At 41.3% G+C, this 15,294-nt stretch overlaps 1 protein-coding gene across 1 annotated transcript in view; it reads right to left on the reverse strand.

The window, feature by feature from the left end:
- The window catches only part of LOC134390401 (cilia- and flagella-associated protein 61-like), a 222,856-nt gene that overhangs the window by 143,613 nt on the left and 63,949 nt on the right, over positions 1-15,294 (reverse strand). Inside the window, 3 exon segments of the mRNA XM_063113697.1 lie at positions 1,306-1,445; positions 4,007-4,046; positions 5,735-5,988. Of these exon segments, the coding sequence (XP_062969767.1) occupies positions 1,306-1,445; positions 4,007-4,046; positions 5,735-5,988 (434 nt within the window).

Consider the following 15,294-nt stretch of genomic DNA (forward strand, 5'->3'; position numbering starts at 1 on the left):
CATACAGGAATTTTGTTTGCATCTCTGATTAGTTCCTTAGGATAGATTTTTATGATCGGAATTAAAGGGTAAAAGGACATGAGCTACTTCAGCATTCTTGCTAAATTGCCCTTTGAAATTTCATGCTAATTTACATTCTGGCCAGCACTATATGTATCTCATTAGAACTGAATGTTTCTATATTTTAATTCTTGCCAATTGACCAAAAATGATTTCTCTTTCTCACTTTAGTTTCTCTTCACTCATTAGTGATAATGTAGAAGATTTTTAAGATTTTTAAGTATCTATTGATTTTTTTGTTTGTTTTTTGGTTTTTTTTTCATGTGAAAATAGTCTGGTCATGCTTTTTGTTAGTTTTCTATTTGGATATTAAGTGATTTTCTTATTGATTTATTAAAGCTCTTTATATATTAAATATGTGAAGCTTTTGTCTGTTGTATTTGTTTAAAATATACTTTTGGTAATCTGTTGCACTTTAACTAAATAAGGGTGGTTCAAAAAACATTTTATGGTAAAACAAACAATTTTTTCTTCCATGTTTTGAAAGACCTTCCCCGTTCTGAGACGTGATAAAGATCAACCTTCACTCACATTCCTTTTATAGCACTCATTATTACTTCCTCAGAAAGCTTCCTGTGAAAGGGCTGAATCTCCCAGTGATACCTACTCCCAGTACCACATACTCATCACTGGTTACTCCCATCACAGCTGACGTCTTACATTTATGTGTGTGTTTATAAACCTGAAATGCTTCACCACTATAGTCACAGAATTTGGCACAGAACCTAGCACTGTGGATATACTTTCTAATTTTTTGTTTTTCAATATTTACATTTAACTCTTCAATCACCTAAGGATCTATTTTACTGTAGAATATGAAAAAAAATTCTCTCTTTACCTTGTTTCACCATTTATAGAATGTTACAGACTGTCCCACTGTGGTGACACACACATTGTCACGTATGTATGTAAACACATACACACACATTTATGCACTAAGCCACTATATTGGGTCTATGGTGGGACTCTTTCTTGTGTTACATTGTTCTACCTATAGAATCTGGCAACATGGCATTGTTTTGATTATTGTGGAGGTATATTATGTTTTAATACCTGACAGGACAAGTCTCTTCTCAGTACTACACTTTCCATAAATGTATTAGTTAAAAATCACTTGATCAAGCCCTCTGCTAATAAAAGATGATCTTTAAAATAAATTATTAACTTATGATAGCAGAGAGCTCCTAGTTCCTTTCTCTTTTTTAATTTCATAGATTGTCTTTGGCCAAATGTATGTGCACTCACGTGAGCAACCCAGCCCGATGGAAGACGTAGAGATCCTGCTCGAGGGTGCAGCTGCTGAAGGGGGCCACCTTCACAAAGTTCTGGATGAGGACAAACTCAGGGGTGAGGTGAGGCACAGAAATTATGCAGAAGTTCTTGTCCTAACATAGCAGAAAACCAGGACACATGGAAGGAATAAAAAAACCAACCATCGATAAACAAATCACTGCTACAAAACACTAAGGAAAATAGAGGCAAAAGGTGTTGATTAAGGGGAGAATACTCAAATCAAACTTTCCCATATTTTGGAAAGTAATCCTATAAAATTCAGGTAGATGAGCAACTACAAGAGTGTGGGGAAAATATCTGTGAGTCTGAATGAAACCTGAATAAATGAATATGTGAACAAGGCCACCCATTCAGTACCGCCCTTTTGTAGTAGATTTTTAAACTAAGACCATTCATGCTTGTGAATTCACCTGCATCACTGAGTAGATGTGTCCCAGAAAGGCCCTGTGCTTACTAAGTGGCCTGATGCCAACCATGGTCCCCTCCTCTTTGACATGAGAGGGTGGTACACCAGGCCTTCTCTGGCTCCAAAATCCTGTGATTATACATGAATAGATGTGTGCATATTTTATCAGGACATCATCCCATTTGGGAGAACAGATAGGTCAAGGATGTGTTTAAAAGAAGTGCCCACGTGTCCTGATAGACACCACTCAATGTCTTGACCTGTGCTGTCCCATATGGTGGCGAATGGCCAGGCATTAAGCAAGTGCAACTGAGGACCTAAAGTTTAAATTTCATGTCACTTAATTTAAATTTAAATTTCAAAACAGTTATTGGAAAAGTTTTACAAGTATGTGTGCTTGGGTTATGTGAACTACTTAACCCAACTATAAATTTTATGAAGTCTAAATACTGTAAAGTAATTCTGATGAACATTTAATACTTGTATTGAGATGTGTTATAAGTGTAAAATACACAATGGATTTCAAAGACTTTTAGTATGAGATAAAGAATGTAAATTATGGCATTAATAACTTTTTATATTGATTACATGCTGAAGTGATTGTTTGGGACATACTGAGTTAAGTAAATGTATGATTAACATGGATTTCATTCAGTTAGTGATATGGTTCATACTCAATGTCCAAGGACGGTGTTTCTCTAGGCCATTTATGTTCCACACAGCCACTTGATCCCCTGCCAGGTCTCTGCAGAAGCAGCCAGCTCTTCCAAGAGCTAATATGTCCCTTTCAGATCTCGCCTCCCCTTAAACCCTGTGAAGGCATTACTTGCACTAATCTAAAACCCTGGGAACATTTGTGCAACCCAAAGGAGTGTATCATTGTTTGACCTCATCTTCCTTCTTCCTAGCAAAATAACATGGCTCCTTTGGGGAAACTTTAGAGTGAAATTGCTGAAATACTCAAGCTGAAAATAAAGATTGGGTATCAAGTCTTGGTGGGGGAGACTAACTATAATGAGTTCATTCTACTTGGATTTGAAGGATTTAAGGATGAAGTAATGAACATATTTTTTCCTGTGTCCTCATATCCCCAAATCAAATAGAATTAAAATGTAAACAGGTCTTTTACCATTTAATAGCCAGTATTACTTTTATAACGCTGAAGATTTTGCCTTTCCACAGAGTTTAAAATAGTAAAGAATTAAACAGTGAAATTTCTTTAAGGCATCTTTGAGGGAAACTGGCGTTGTAAATCGTACATTCATGGTAATCTACAGTGCTCCGTGGGCTTCAAAAATGCCCTAGAAATCAATGCAAAAAATTACAGTGGAGAACATATTGCCTTACTGCAAGGCTTCATTTTATTAAACAACGGAGGAACTAAAGCCTAAAATCACACAGTGTTTAGGCAACATAATTAAACCATACCTGTTTTTGCCTCACTGTAAAGAACATCAAGTAAAAATAAAATTGTAGATATTTTGCTTGAAATTAGCCAACTGAAGAAGTACAATTGTTGACTTAACTGACAGTCCAGCCACGGAAAAAGTCTTTATAAAAACCGATGTTGTCCCTCAACTGTATTCCATCCCCACTTTCTTCCCTCAGTAAAGTGATAAGAGGTTGGCAAGATATCCATCCCTGAATAACAGTGAAACAAGAATGGAGGAAGAGGCCGCCGACACCCGTAATGGGGCATCTTGTCTGCACTTGGATGTTGGATGAGAGGCCCATTCACCCACGTGGTTGAGACCCTCCTACTTGCCAGACTCTGAGTCAGGCCTGAGGAACTAGCGGGGAAGGAAATGCCAATCCAAAAACCAACCACAAGCTCCCACTTTCCTCCCCTTAGAAATGCAGTACGAGGGTTTCGGAATATTTTGAGCCAATATAAACTGTGAAGTAATACAACAGTCTAAGCCACTTTAATTTCTGACATTTCCATATACCACTATGAATGATTTCATTCTAATAAAATACTGATAAAGCTATCTCTAAAAGAAATTATGGATTGAAAGAAAGCTGTTAAAATAGTGTGACTAAAGAATTACTGAAAATGACAATATTTTCTCTTTTTAAGAGTTCATGACATTCCATTTGACCTTATTCTCAGAATACAGAAGCAGTCTGAACTTCAACATTCGTAGCATTTTAAATGTTTGGACTATGAATATGGCACTTTACTTTCCTGTAACTTCTCTAGCCTACAAAACCAACTATTATACTCAAAATTCAGCATGTACTTACAGGAAAAAGACTGAAAACAAACTTCATAAAATCCAATGACCTGTAAATAAGAAGCACTGTCATGATCTGCAAGCAAACGTAGCATCGGTGAATATTTCAAGAGATTTGTGGCTCTTTATCCCTTGGGCAGCAACTAGCCAACCACTAGTCAGGATCTGTGTCTAGCTAAACATTAATCAGTGCATAAGTCATAAGCTTCATATCTCAGTAAGAAAGTATTTTATAGAAATCAAGGCACTGTCATAGCAATGAACAATCTCTGTACATTCAAAAAGCCAATAGAAAAGATGGTCATTCTGTTGACGTAATCCTTCCCCTCCTTTTTGAAAGGGTTGAGGGGAGAGGTGGGTGTGTTATAGGCTACTCTGATCCTTTTTTCTTTATAACAAGGACTTTCTGACCAGCTGCAGATGTATACTCACAGGCAAACTGTAATGGGTCATTGAACCTGTTTGAAAATCCAAAAATTACATTCTAAGCATAATCATATCTAAATGCACAAGGGAAAAAAATTTAAAAACCATAAATCTACAAGGGCTTTATAGGCTTTTTATATGTCTACAATATCATTAGCATAGATTTCCATTTTCAGCCTCAATATCTCCACAGAAGCCAAACACTTAGGGTGAGAAAAGTAGAAGCAAAAACACGGTTTGGGGGAGGCTGGGAGATTGGGAATATGTTTAAATACATCCTCTAAAAAGGAAATGTCCAGAACTATTCTTGGTCATCTAAAAGATACTCCAGAACCTTCTGCTCTACCCAAATAGGCCAGTCTTTTTCTCCTCAAGATTGTTCTGTGGACATTTGTAGAGTAGGTGGGTGTGCTAAAGGAGAAGTGGAATTTAGGAAGCGAGGGCGGCGGTCCATACCCAGATTATGGGGACAGGAAGCACTGACCATTTCAGAGGGAGACTGCCCGACACCATGCCTCCTCCTCCCAGCAGCTGTTTGTTGTTGGGGGTCCCACTTATCCCCCTCTCAGATCTTACATTTGGATAAGGCTCCAGCACCATATTCCAGGTGCAGCATAAGGCAAAGGTCTGAGCCTATGGAATGAGCATACAGTCCAACAGGCCTCAATGGACTTTGGCTGCAATGCTGGGCACAAACCAGTCCTCCCTACTGGATTTTGATGCAGAGCCTGAGGTTGCTGTCAGTTGTCTTGTCCCCAAGACAGGGGTACTACTCTGAGAATGGCGCCAACAGCAGGGCACCAGGGAAAAGAGGTAGAGGGAGAAGCATGCTCCTTGATTTGGTTATCTAGGTCCTGGATCAAGCCATATTTAAAATTAGTCCTAGCACAGGACTTATCCTTAAGGTGAGGCAATTTTCCATTTTTTTTCAAAGTCAGTTTGGGTTGGACTTTCTGTTAGTTGCAACTAAAAGACTCCATATGAGCAGCAGAAAATTCAAAGTCTCCCAGAAATGCAAACATTAGAGAATGGGAGCAGCGTGTGCTTACACAGTGAAAATTTTCCAGATTCCCAATTGCTGAACAGGTGAGCCAGACCTGGGGGTTCTTGCCCTCTCTGTGAGCCTTACTTGCTTTTTATGGACTAGAATCTCTGCCTGGGGCCCAGGGATCTGTGTTTTTAAAAAAATTCCGTAGGAGATTAGGATGTGGGGCCAGGTTTGGAAACCACTGGCTCTGTACAATTAAAATGTTGGCTTACCTACACCGTGAGCAATTCTCACCCTAACAGACAACGCGCAGGTGACACTTGCCTTGCTTCGTACTTCTCATCAACACAAAACAGCTGAATACAAAAGGCAGATGAGGCTCCCCTGTAGATGGGGCGGAACTGGCTCGGCTCCTCAGGTAGCGAGAGGGATGCTGAGCTTCTGCTGCTCACACCAGGCTCCAGCTCGTCTACCGTGGACACTGGACTGTGTTTCTCTATGACCTAGAGCAAGGAGAGATGGGAATCCTGTCCATTTCTGCAGTTGACAGGGCTAGGGGTGCATCATCCTACATTGCCCTGTTCCCACAGGTACGACTGTCTCACCTGAAACAACTCCTGAGCCAGGCCTGGTTTTAAGATGTTCTTTATGAGATATTCAAAATTTATAAAATGATTAAAACAAGTCCTCACACAAAGGTCAGAAAACAAATGGTTTCATTTGGCCTTTGATACAGGGTCCATATATTAACTGTGTCACAGGGTAGAGATCAGAGTGTGCTAGTATTATACACATATGAACTCCATAAGCAAAATACCTCTGTCCCCAAGTTGTTTTCATTGTGATTTTGTGATAAGAGAATTTTGGGGTCTTGGGTCTGCTCAGGCAGTCCTGGGAGTAAATGTGGTAGTGAGGTGGAGCCAAGGAAGGCCCAGTTGACCTCAGCCACCCGGAAAGTAAGTGCTGAGTCTGTCCAGTATGATGTTAGGGGCATCTAAGAAGATGGAATAATTCAAAGGAAAATTATTTCATTCTGAGATCCTTCTCGGAGTTCTTTTAAATCAAAGTAATATGTGCATAGAGTAAAAATTAAAATAACATTAGCACTGAAAATTTATTTAAAAAATTGGCAGTTCCCTGTCCCCCAAATCCTTCTTGCCATTGGCTAGCATTTCCATCCTTTTAATGTCTTTTGGTATTTATCTCTGTATTGCTGAATAATATGCTTATGCTGCTATTTTGTAATTCATCCATTTTTGAAATTTCCTATTGGATAGTGATGTGGTAGATAGATTTAATCTTCTTTCACCTTCCTCTTCCCTCCATCCTATCCCCCCAATGTAAGTACATCACAATTCCCAATGAAATCAGTAAGTGTTCGCACGATTATGAATATGTGAGTATTGCTGTTATGTTGGAGCAAGGGGGTGTAACATGACTGTGTCCTCATTTGTATATTCTGTTTTTATTCACTTGGTTTCCTAAATTTTTTCACATGCTTTCTCAGATTTGCCAAGTGTTGGTCAATACTGTTTTCCAAGCATGCAGGCATTTGTGATCACCCATGAACTTCAGTTTTTCTCTCCCCCTCATCTAACCTGGAGTTGAAGCTTTACCAGCCTGTTGAACCACCTCTTTCTCATTTTGCAGCTCCTGCTCCTTAAGTTCCAGTCTTTTCCTTGTCTTTTTTGTTCATGGTTTAGGCCTCATATTAGGAGCACATTTCTAACTTCCTAGAAACAACAGTGCTTGGTGGGCAAAACTCAACAGCCACTGGCTAACTGGGACACTTGGCGGGGTTAACAGTCAGAAAATTTGGCATTTTTCCTGGCATTTTTATTTCCACCTCAAGTGATGTTATCGGGAGGCTTTTTCCTTTATTTTTTGGTCTGTCAGTTTTTTGGGGAATTAAATTCTCCAATCTCCTGCATGAGGGATTGTGGTAGGCAGAACACTGACCCCCCAAACTGTGCATGTCTTAATCCAGGACTCTGCATGTGTCATTATGTTGAGAATTTTGAGATGAAGAGGTTATCCTGAATTATCCTGGTGAGCCCAATGTGATCATAAGGGTCCTTATGAGCAGGAAGCAGGAGGGTCAGAGTCAGAGAGAGGGAGATACTGCTCTGCTGGTGCTGAAGATGGAGGAAGGGGCACAGGCCAGGGTGTGCAATTGACTTCAGAAGCTGGCAAAGGCATGGGAACGGATTCTCCCCTTGATCCTCAGAAGCAATATGCCCCAGCCTGTACCTGGATCTTAGCACAGTGAGACCCATCTGGACTTCTGATCTCCAGAACTGTAAAATGATAAATTTATGTTGTTTTAAGCCACCTAGTTTGTGGTGATTTGTTACAGCAGTGATAGAAAACTAATACAAAGACCCGGTTTCTGGCATTCAGAGAACGTGGCTAGAGGAGGGGTCAGGGGTTCCTCTATTTGAAATGGAGAATTGCACTTACTGGTCTATTCTCTGTCCTTCACCATCACCTACACAGCCTCACACCGTGCAGGCTGAACCTGAATTTGGAGCTGCTTCTGTTTGATTTCTCGAGACTAGTCTTTGGTCTTCTCACTTGGGCTGTGGTTGATGAGCCGTGTGGCATCTGAGGGAGTCCAGGGTTGCAGTCACTCCATAGGCCCTCATTTTCAGCCCCATTCCTTCCACAGAACCTCCACGTCTCAGCCTTGTGAGGAATTCACACACCTCTCACCAGTCTCTCCTCTCATAAAGACTCGAGTTTCACCTTCCTTAGCTGTGCTAAGCCAGTGTAAACTCCTCCATTGATTTTCTTGATTCTAAATATTTTTGAAGTGCTTATCTTCCAATATCTCCTCTCCATCTTGTTGTCTTTGGGGATGTGTGCCCTTTTTATTCCTTTTCTGTCATTTCAGTGCCTTCCCCTACCACTAAGTGAGAGGAGATAGACATGGGAGATGGATCCACCTTGCTTACCCAGATGCCCTCTGGGGGTCCAATATGCCATAAAGAAATAAACTGCATATATATAAAGTGTATCTTTTGACTTATATATGCACTCATAAAAATATCATCACCATCAAAATAATGAACATATCCATCACTCTCCCAAGCTTCTGGGCCTCTGCGTGCCTCTCGCTCCCCCCACCCCTTGCCCCTCTGCCAACCACAGGCAGACCCTGATCTGCTTTTTGTCACTGTAGATTAGTTTGTATTTCTGGAATTTTATGTAAATGAAATCATACACTATGTATTCTTCTTATTTCTTGGTCTGGCTTCCTTCACTCAGCATATTATTCTGACAACTAATTTATCAATACGTTCTTCTATGTATGTATTTTGCTTTTGATGTTGTATGTAAAAGATCTTTGCCTAACCCAAGGTCACAAAGGTTTTCTCCTATGGTATAAGAGTGGACTTCAAAAAGCTCATGGAAAGATTCATATTATCTTTTAATTTCATTTTTCCATGAACTTTGTGAAGTACGGTTGCATTTTCTTCTAGAGATTGTATAGGTTTGAACTTTACATTTAGGTCTATGACCCATTTGCAGTTAATTTTTACATATGGTATATAATACAGATTGAGTTTCTTTAAATTTTTGCATATGGATATCCCATTGTTTCAGCACTATTACTATATATCTTTGTCAAAAAATCAGTTGTCTATATACATTGAGTCTATTTCTCAATCTTATTCTATTTCATTAATCTACTTTTTGACCTTGATGCCAGTACTATAGTATCTTAACTATAAGAACTTTATAATAAGTCTTGAAACCAATTAGTTTTAGTCCTATGACTTTGTTCTTTTTCAAAGTTGTTCTGGCTATACTAGGTCCTTTTCATTACCATATGAATTTTGGGATGAATTTTTCAATTTCTATAAAAATTCCTGCTGAAATTCTTGTTGGGATTTTGTTGAATATATAGATCAATTTGGGAAGAATTGACCTGTTGACAACATCAAGTCTTCCAACCCATGATCAAGGATATCTCTCCATTCACAAAGATCTTTAATTTCCCTGAGAAATGTTATATGGTTTTCAATACACAGGTCTTGAACATCTTTTGTCAGATTTATTAGTATTTCTCTTATTTGTACTATTTTAAATAGTACTTATTTCAATTTTTGATTGTTCATTGCTATTATACAGAGATACAATTGAATTTTTTAAAATTTATTTTATTTATTGAATCAAAATTGATTATACATATTTTGGGGGTTGAACATTGGTACTGGCATGTTGTGCCTTGTTGCAGGAGGAGGGTCTGGTTCTTGGCTCCATGCCTTGGGTCACTGGGTGGGACCCAAGACGCTGGCTTGGTGTACCTGGTTGTGGGACAGAGGTCCAGGCCCCTTCTTCATGCCCCGGGTCCCCAGGTGGGCTCCGAGGTGCTGGCATGTTGTACCTGGTTGTGGGAGGGTTGTCTGGTCCCCCTCTCCATGTCCTGGGTCCCTGGGTGGGCTCCAAGGTGCTGGCATGTTGTGCCTGGTTGTGGGAGGGTGGTCCAGTCCCTGACTCCATACCCCGGGTCCTTGGGTGGGCCCCAAGGTGCTGGCTCAGTGTGCCTGGTTGTGGGAGGGTAGTCTGGTCCCCTTCTCCATGCCCTGGTTCTCTGGGTGGGGCCCAAGGTGCTAGCGCGGTGTGCCTGGTTGTGGGAGAGAGGTCCAGTCCCCTTCTCCTTGCCTCTGGTCCCTGGGTGGGCCCCAAGGTACTGGCATGTTGTGCCTTGTTGTGGGAGGATGGTCTGGTTCCTGGCTCCATACCTCAGGTCCCCAGGTGGGCCCCAAAGCGCTGGCTTGTGTGTGCCTGGTTGTGGGGGAGAGGTCCATTCCCTTTCTCCTTGCCTCGGGTCCCCAAGCAGGCCCCAAGGTGCTGGCGTGGTGTGCCTGGTTGTGGGAGGGTAGTCTGGTCCCCTTCTCCATGTCCCAGGACCGTGGGCTGGCCCCGAGGCACTGGCTTGGTGTGCCTGGTTATGGGAGAGAGGTCCAGTCCCCTTGTCCATGCCTCGGGTCCCTGGGCAGGCCCTGAAGCTCTGGCACAGTGTGCCTGGTTGTAGGAGAGAGGACCATTCCCCTTCTCCTTGCCTCAGGTCTCTTGGGGGGCTCCGAGGTGCTGGCATATTGTGCCTGGTTGTGGGAGAGATGTCTGGTCCCCTTCTCCATGCCCTGGGTCAGCTCCAAAATGCTGGCATGTTGTGCCTGGTTGTGGGAGGGTGGTCTGGTCCCCAACTCCATACCCCGGATCCCTGGGTGAGCCACAAGGTGCTGGCTCAGTGTGCCTGGTTGTGAGAGAGAGGTCCAGTCCCCTTCTCCTTGCCTCGGGTCCCTGGGCAGGCCCCAAGCTGCTGGCATTGTGTGCCTGGTTGTGGGAGGGGGATCCAGTCCCCTTCTCCATGCTTCAGGTCCCCAGGCTGGCCCCAAGGCACTGGTGCAGTTTGCCTGGAAGTGGGAGTGGGGTCCGCTCCCCAGATCCAAGCTTCCAGGTCCCAGGCAGACGCCAAGGTGCTGGTGGTGTGCCTGGGCTGGAACTAATTTTTTGTCCTTTGCTTCTAACATGGGGGAACTTTCTGTGGGAACCAGTACTTGAGCTCTGTGGTTGTTTAAACTACTGCTTTGCTGCTGTTTCCCTAGGGAAGGCTTTTTGTGCAGCTCAGGGTTTAATGGTTGACCTTATAGATACTTCCGGATCTCCAGAGACCCAGTGGATCTGGATTGTGTAGAATCTCTGATCTGGGCCTGAGTTTTTTCATCAAACTGCACCACATGCAATTCTGCATTCCTGACCAGTCTCCTCTGAGTGGTCCTGTGCTGATTGGGGGGCAGATCAGCTGTCCTTGCTGTGTCCCAGTGTTCCCCTGGTGGGTATGTCTCACCTACCGCCCGTGCTCCAAACACTTTCCATGGGACGGGCCCTGCGCCAGTCCCTTGCGATGACTCACTGGCCTCTGAGTGGCTCCTTTTTTTCAGTTGTTCTGGCTCCTTGCTCCTGCGTGGGTCCATGGGAACCCTATTAGTGGTCTTGCTGTCCTGGGGGCTGCCAAGGCCCTCTTCTCTCCTGCTGCCTCCAAGTAACTCCATCTGAAGGGCACAGCTGTGGCTTCTGCCAGCTCCTGCTCCATGTGCTCAGCAGCTCCAGCATTAAAGCGGCCACAGCCCGAAATGCTCAGAGCAGCTTTTTCTTTCTCTCATCGTAGCTTCTCCCACCTCCATGAACTCTGTAGGTCCCTCTTCCTCTTCCCCTGAGCTCCAGTGGCCCCGGCTTGGCTGATGCTACATTTTTATAGTTTTAAATTTGGTTGATTTTTAGGAGAGAGTGACGCTGCAGACCATCTATTCTGCCATCTTGATTGGATTCGAGATACAACTGAATTTTGCAAGTTAATTTTGTATACGTTTAGCAAACTTTCTAAATTACTTATCAGTTCTAGTAGCCGTTTTGTAGATTCCATCAGATTTTCTACATAGATGACCATGTTGTCAGTGAACAAAAGACAGTTTTAATCCTTTTTTTCTGGTCTGGATGCCTTTTATTTCTTTTCTTGTCTTTTTGCACTGGCTCAAACCTCAGTACAATTTTGAATAGAAGTGGTGTGAGCAGACATTCTTGTCATGTTTCTGACTTCAGGGGTAAAGCATTTAGTCTTTCACCATTAAGTATAATTTTTGCTATAGATTTAAAATAACCTTAATCAAATGGAGGAAGTTCTTTTTCTGAGGAATGGACATTGGATTTTCAAATGCCTTTTCTGCATTTATGAGATAAACATATGGTTTTTCTTTCTTAGTTTGTTAATAAAGCAAGTTACATTGGTTGATTTTCTTATGTTAAACCAACCTTGCATTCCCAGGATAAACCCTACTTAGTGATGAGGTGTTATCCTTTTTATATGATGATTCGATTTGCTAAAATTTTTATTAGAATTTTATTTACTAAAATTTATTAGAGTCCATGAATATTCATAAGGGATATTGATCTGTAGTTTTATCTTCTTGTAATGTCTTTTGTTATTAAAGAATATACTTTAGATGACTTGAATCCTTCTAAATTTAATAAGACTTACTTTATATCCCAGAACATGCTCTATCTTGGTAAACATTCTATGTGCACTTGAAAAGACTGTGTATTCTGCTGTTTTTGGGTGGAGTATACTGTTTGTGTAAAATTGATCAACAGTGTTTTTGTTTCATGAGTAATGAAGTTATGTTATTATTAAATTGTTGCTTATTTTGCTGCAAAACTGTTGCTTCACTATATAAAAATAGCACCAGCAAATGCTGTATATTGAAAAATTAAGATAGTATTTTTCTTCATCTGATACTGCATAACAAAAACTTTTCTCCACTCCCAATTTATTTCCAATGGAAAGATCATTAAGTATTTTGATCCAAATCCAGGGATAAATGTAAGCAAACTACAATATCATAGAAGGCTTAAGATAACAATGTTACCCTTGAATTACATAATTTTATAACTAGTTTTTATGACATAGCCACTGCCACCGCACAGTCGGCTCACCACCACAGCAAGCCTGGCTTGCTGTCACAGCTATCGTTCAGGCAGCCCACTGACCACTTGACTTCACTGACATAGGAGAGTCACCAGTGGAGTCTAGGGAAAGAGGTGAGCAAGTACAGACCCATGACCTAGTGGCCCAACCAACAGGGGAAATTACACTATTACATGTGGTAGTACACTGCGGGTGGGAGGTACATGTGCAGCTCACATGACTGCCTTGATCCGGGGAGAGACACACATGGAATCCCCCAAGAGTGCCCAAAGATACCCAGAGAGAGTAAGAATGAAAATTCCCAGTCACCACCAACCCATTCCCCAACTGGGAGAAGCAAGGACTCAGGAGGAGCCTCTGCCTGTAGGATAAGGAAAAAGAAACCATGCTCAGGGTCACCATTCAGACTGAGAAGTTCCTGTATACCCCAGTGCATCTATCAGCATCACAGGATACTAGCCAGTGTGCCAACAAGCCTGCCCAGGGACACCCACCCCAGGCAAAGAGTGACAGGGCACCCATGAACATCTCCCAAGAACCTGAGAGACTACCCACATCCTTGATGAACCAACACAGCATCACTAATCTCACCAAGGAATCACTAAGTACCCCCGTGCCTTGGCCATGGATGCACTCACATGCAACTCCAACACTGAATCCAGCCAAAGTACACATACTGTGTCTACCTGGAACAAATACTAAAACACCATACTCAACAGGTGATTAAAACACATCTACAGGAGGAAGTCTCTCTCCTCAAAGCCCACTCCAGAGTAATAGAAATAGTAACTGTTCTACCAGATGACCAGACATCAATGTAGAGATACTAGGGAAAAAAAAAACAACACCAAGAAAATATGACATCACCAAAGGAATGCAACAATTCTCAAGCACCTTATCCCATAAAGCCGGAAACCCTTGAAATAACTGAAAAGAATTCTGAGCAATAATCTTAAGGAAACTCAAAAAGATACGAGAAAACTCAGACAACAAAATGAAACAAGAAGAAGTATCCAGGATATGAAGGAGTAAATTTAAAAAGGGATTAATACCATAAAAAAGAATGTAGCAGAACTTATGGAACTGAAGGATTCACTCAGTAAAATAAAAACACAACTTAGAGATTAAGCAACAGGTTAGAGCAAGCAGCAGAAGAAATTTCTGATCCTGAAGAGAGTCTTTTTGAAATAACCCAGCTGGACCCAAAAAAAAAGGAAAAAAGAATTTTTTTAAAAATGAAGAAAATCTAAGTGAGCTAGCAAACAACCTTAAGTGCACAAACATCAAAATCATGGAAGTTCTGAATGGAGAGGACAAAGGAAAAGGCATTGAAAACCTATTCAACAAAATAATAACAGCATCACTTCTTGGCCTTTTGGCTAATGTCAAGTGCAAAATAATAACAGAATTCCCAGGTGTAGGGAAAGACACGGACCTTCAGATCCAGGAGGCTCAAAGGTCCCCAAACAGATTCAACCCCAAAAGGTCCTTTCTGGAACACATTATAGTCAAACTGGCAAAGCTTAAAGATGAAGAGAGAATCTTAAAAACAGCAAGATAAAGTTGTCCTTATCAGACTAACAGCAGACTCCTCAACAGAAACTCTACAGGCCAGAAGAGAATGGGATGATATATTGAGACTACTAAAAGAAAAAAACTGTCAGCCAAGGTTATACCTAGGAAGACTTTCTTTCAGAAATGAGGGAGAAATAGTGTATTTCTCAAACAAACAAAAACTGCAAGAGTTCACCACCACCCGACCAGCCCTGCAAGAAATCTTAAAGGGAGTCCTGCATCTGGAATTTGAAAAATGATAATCACTACAATGAACACTCAGGAAAGAATAAAACTCACTGGTAGAACAAAAATGCAAATAAGAAAAAGAAAGAAATTTTACCACAGATGATAATTTCATGAATTCTGAATATTATAACTAGATTGTAGAGCCTAGCCTAAAAATCATAGGGTATGTGAAAAAGATATATATTATGTTTATCTGAAATCATTAGAAAGTTAAGGGGTGTTTTCTTCCAGCAACAGTGTTGTGAGTAGTTTTGCCACTGGTGTTGCTCAAAGTGAATATTTTAAGTCTATCCACTACTAATTTAAGACAACAATGCTGGATTAAGGTGTTTCATGCTCGTTTAATTAAGCGTTCCATTTTCACTCCTCAATAGACTATTTCTCATATAGTTCTTCACTCATTAGTGAAGTATTACTCAGTGCTATTTTGATCTGACAACCATCTTAACAAGATTTGCTATCAAGTCCTGGATTTGCTGTAAGAGCCTCCGTAATCTCAGTTACTTCTCCAGATAGAAGAGAACAAAGTTCACAAGCAACTTTCACACTTTCCAAAGTACCAAACTAATCTTGTTTGTTCAATTTGGTT

Source organism: Cynocephalus volans, chromosome 11 (genome assembly GCF_027409185.1).
Source record: "Cynocephalus volans isolate mCynVol1 chromosome 11, mCynVol1.pri, whole genome shotgun sequence".
Classification (NCBI taxonomy): Eukaryota; Metazoa; Chordata; class Mammalia; order Dermoptera; family Cynocephalidae; genus Cynocephalus; species Cynocephalus volans.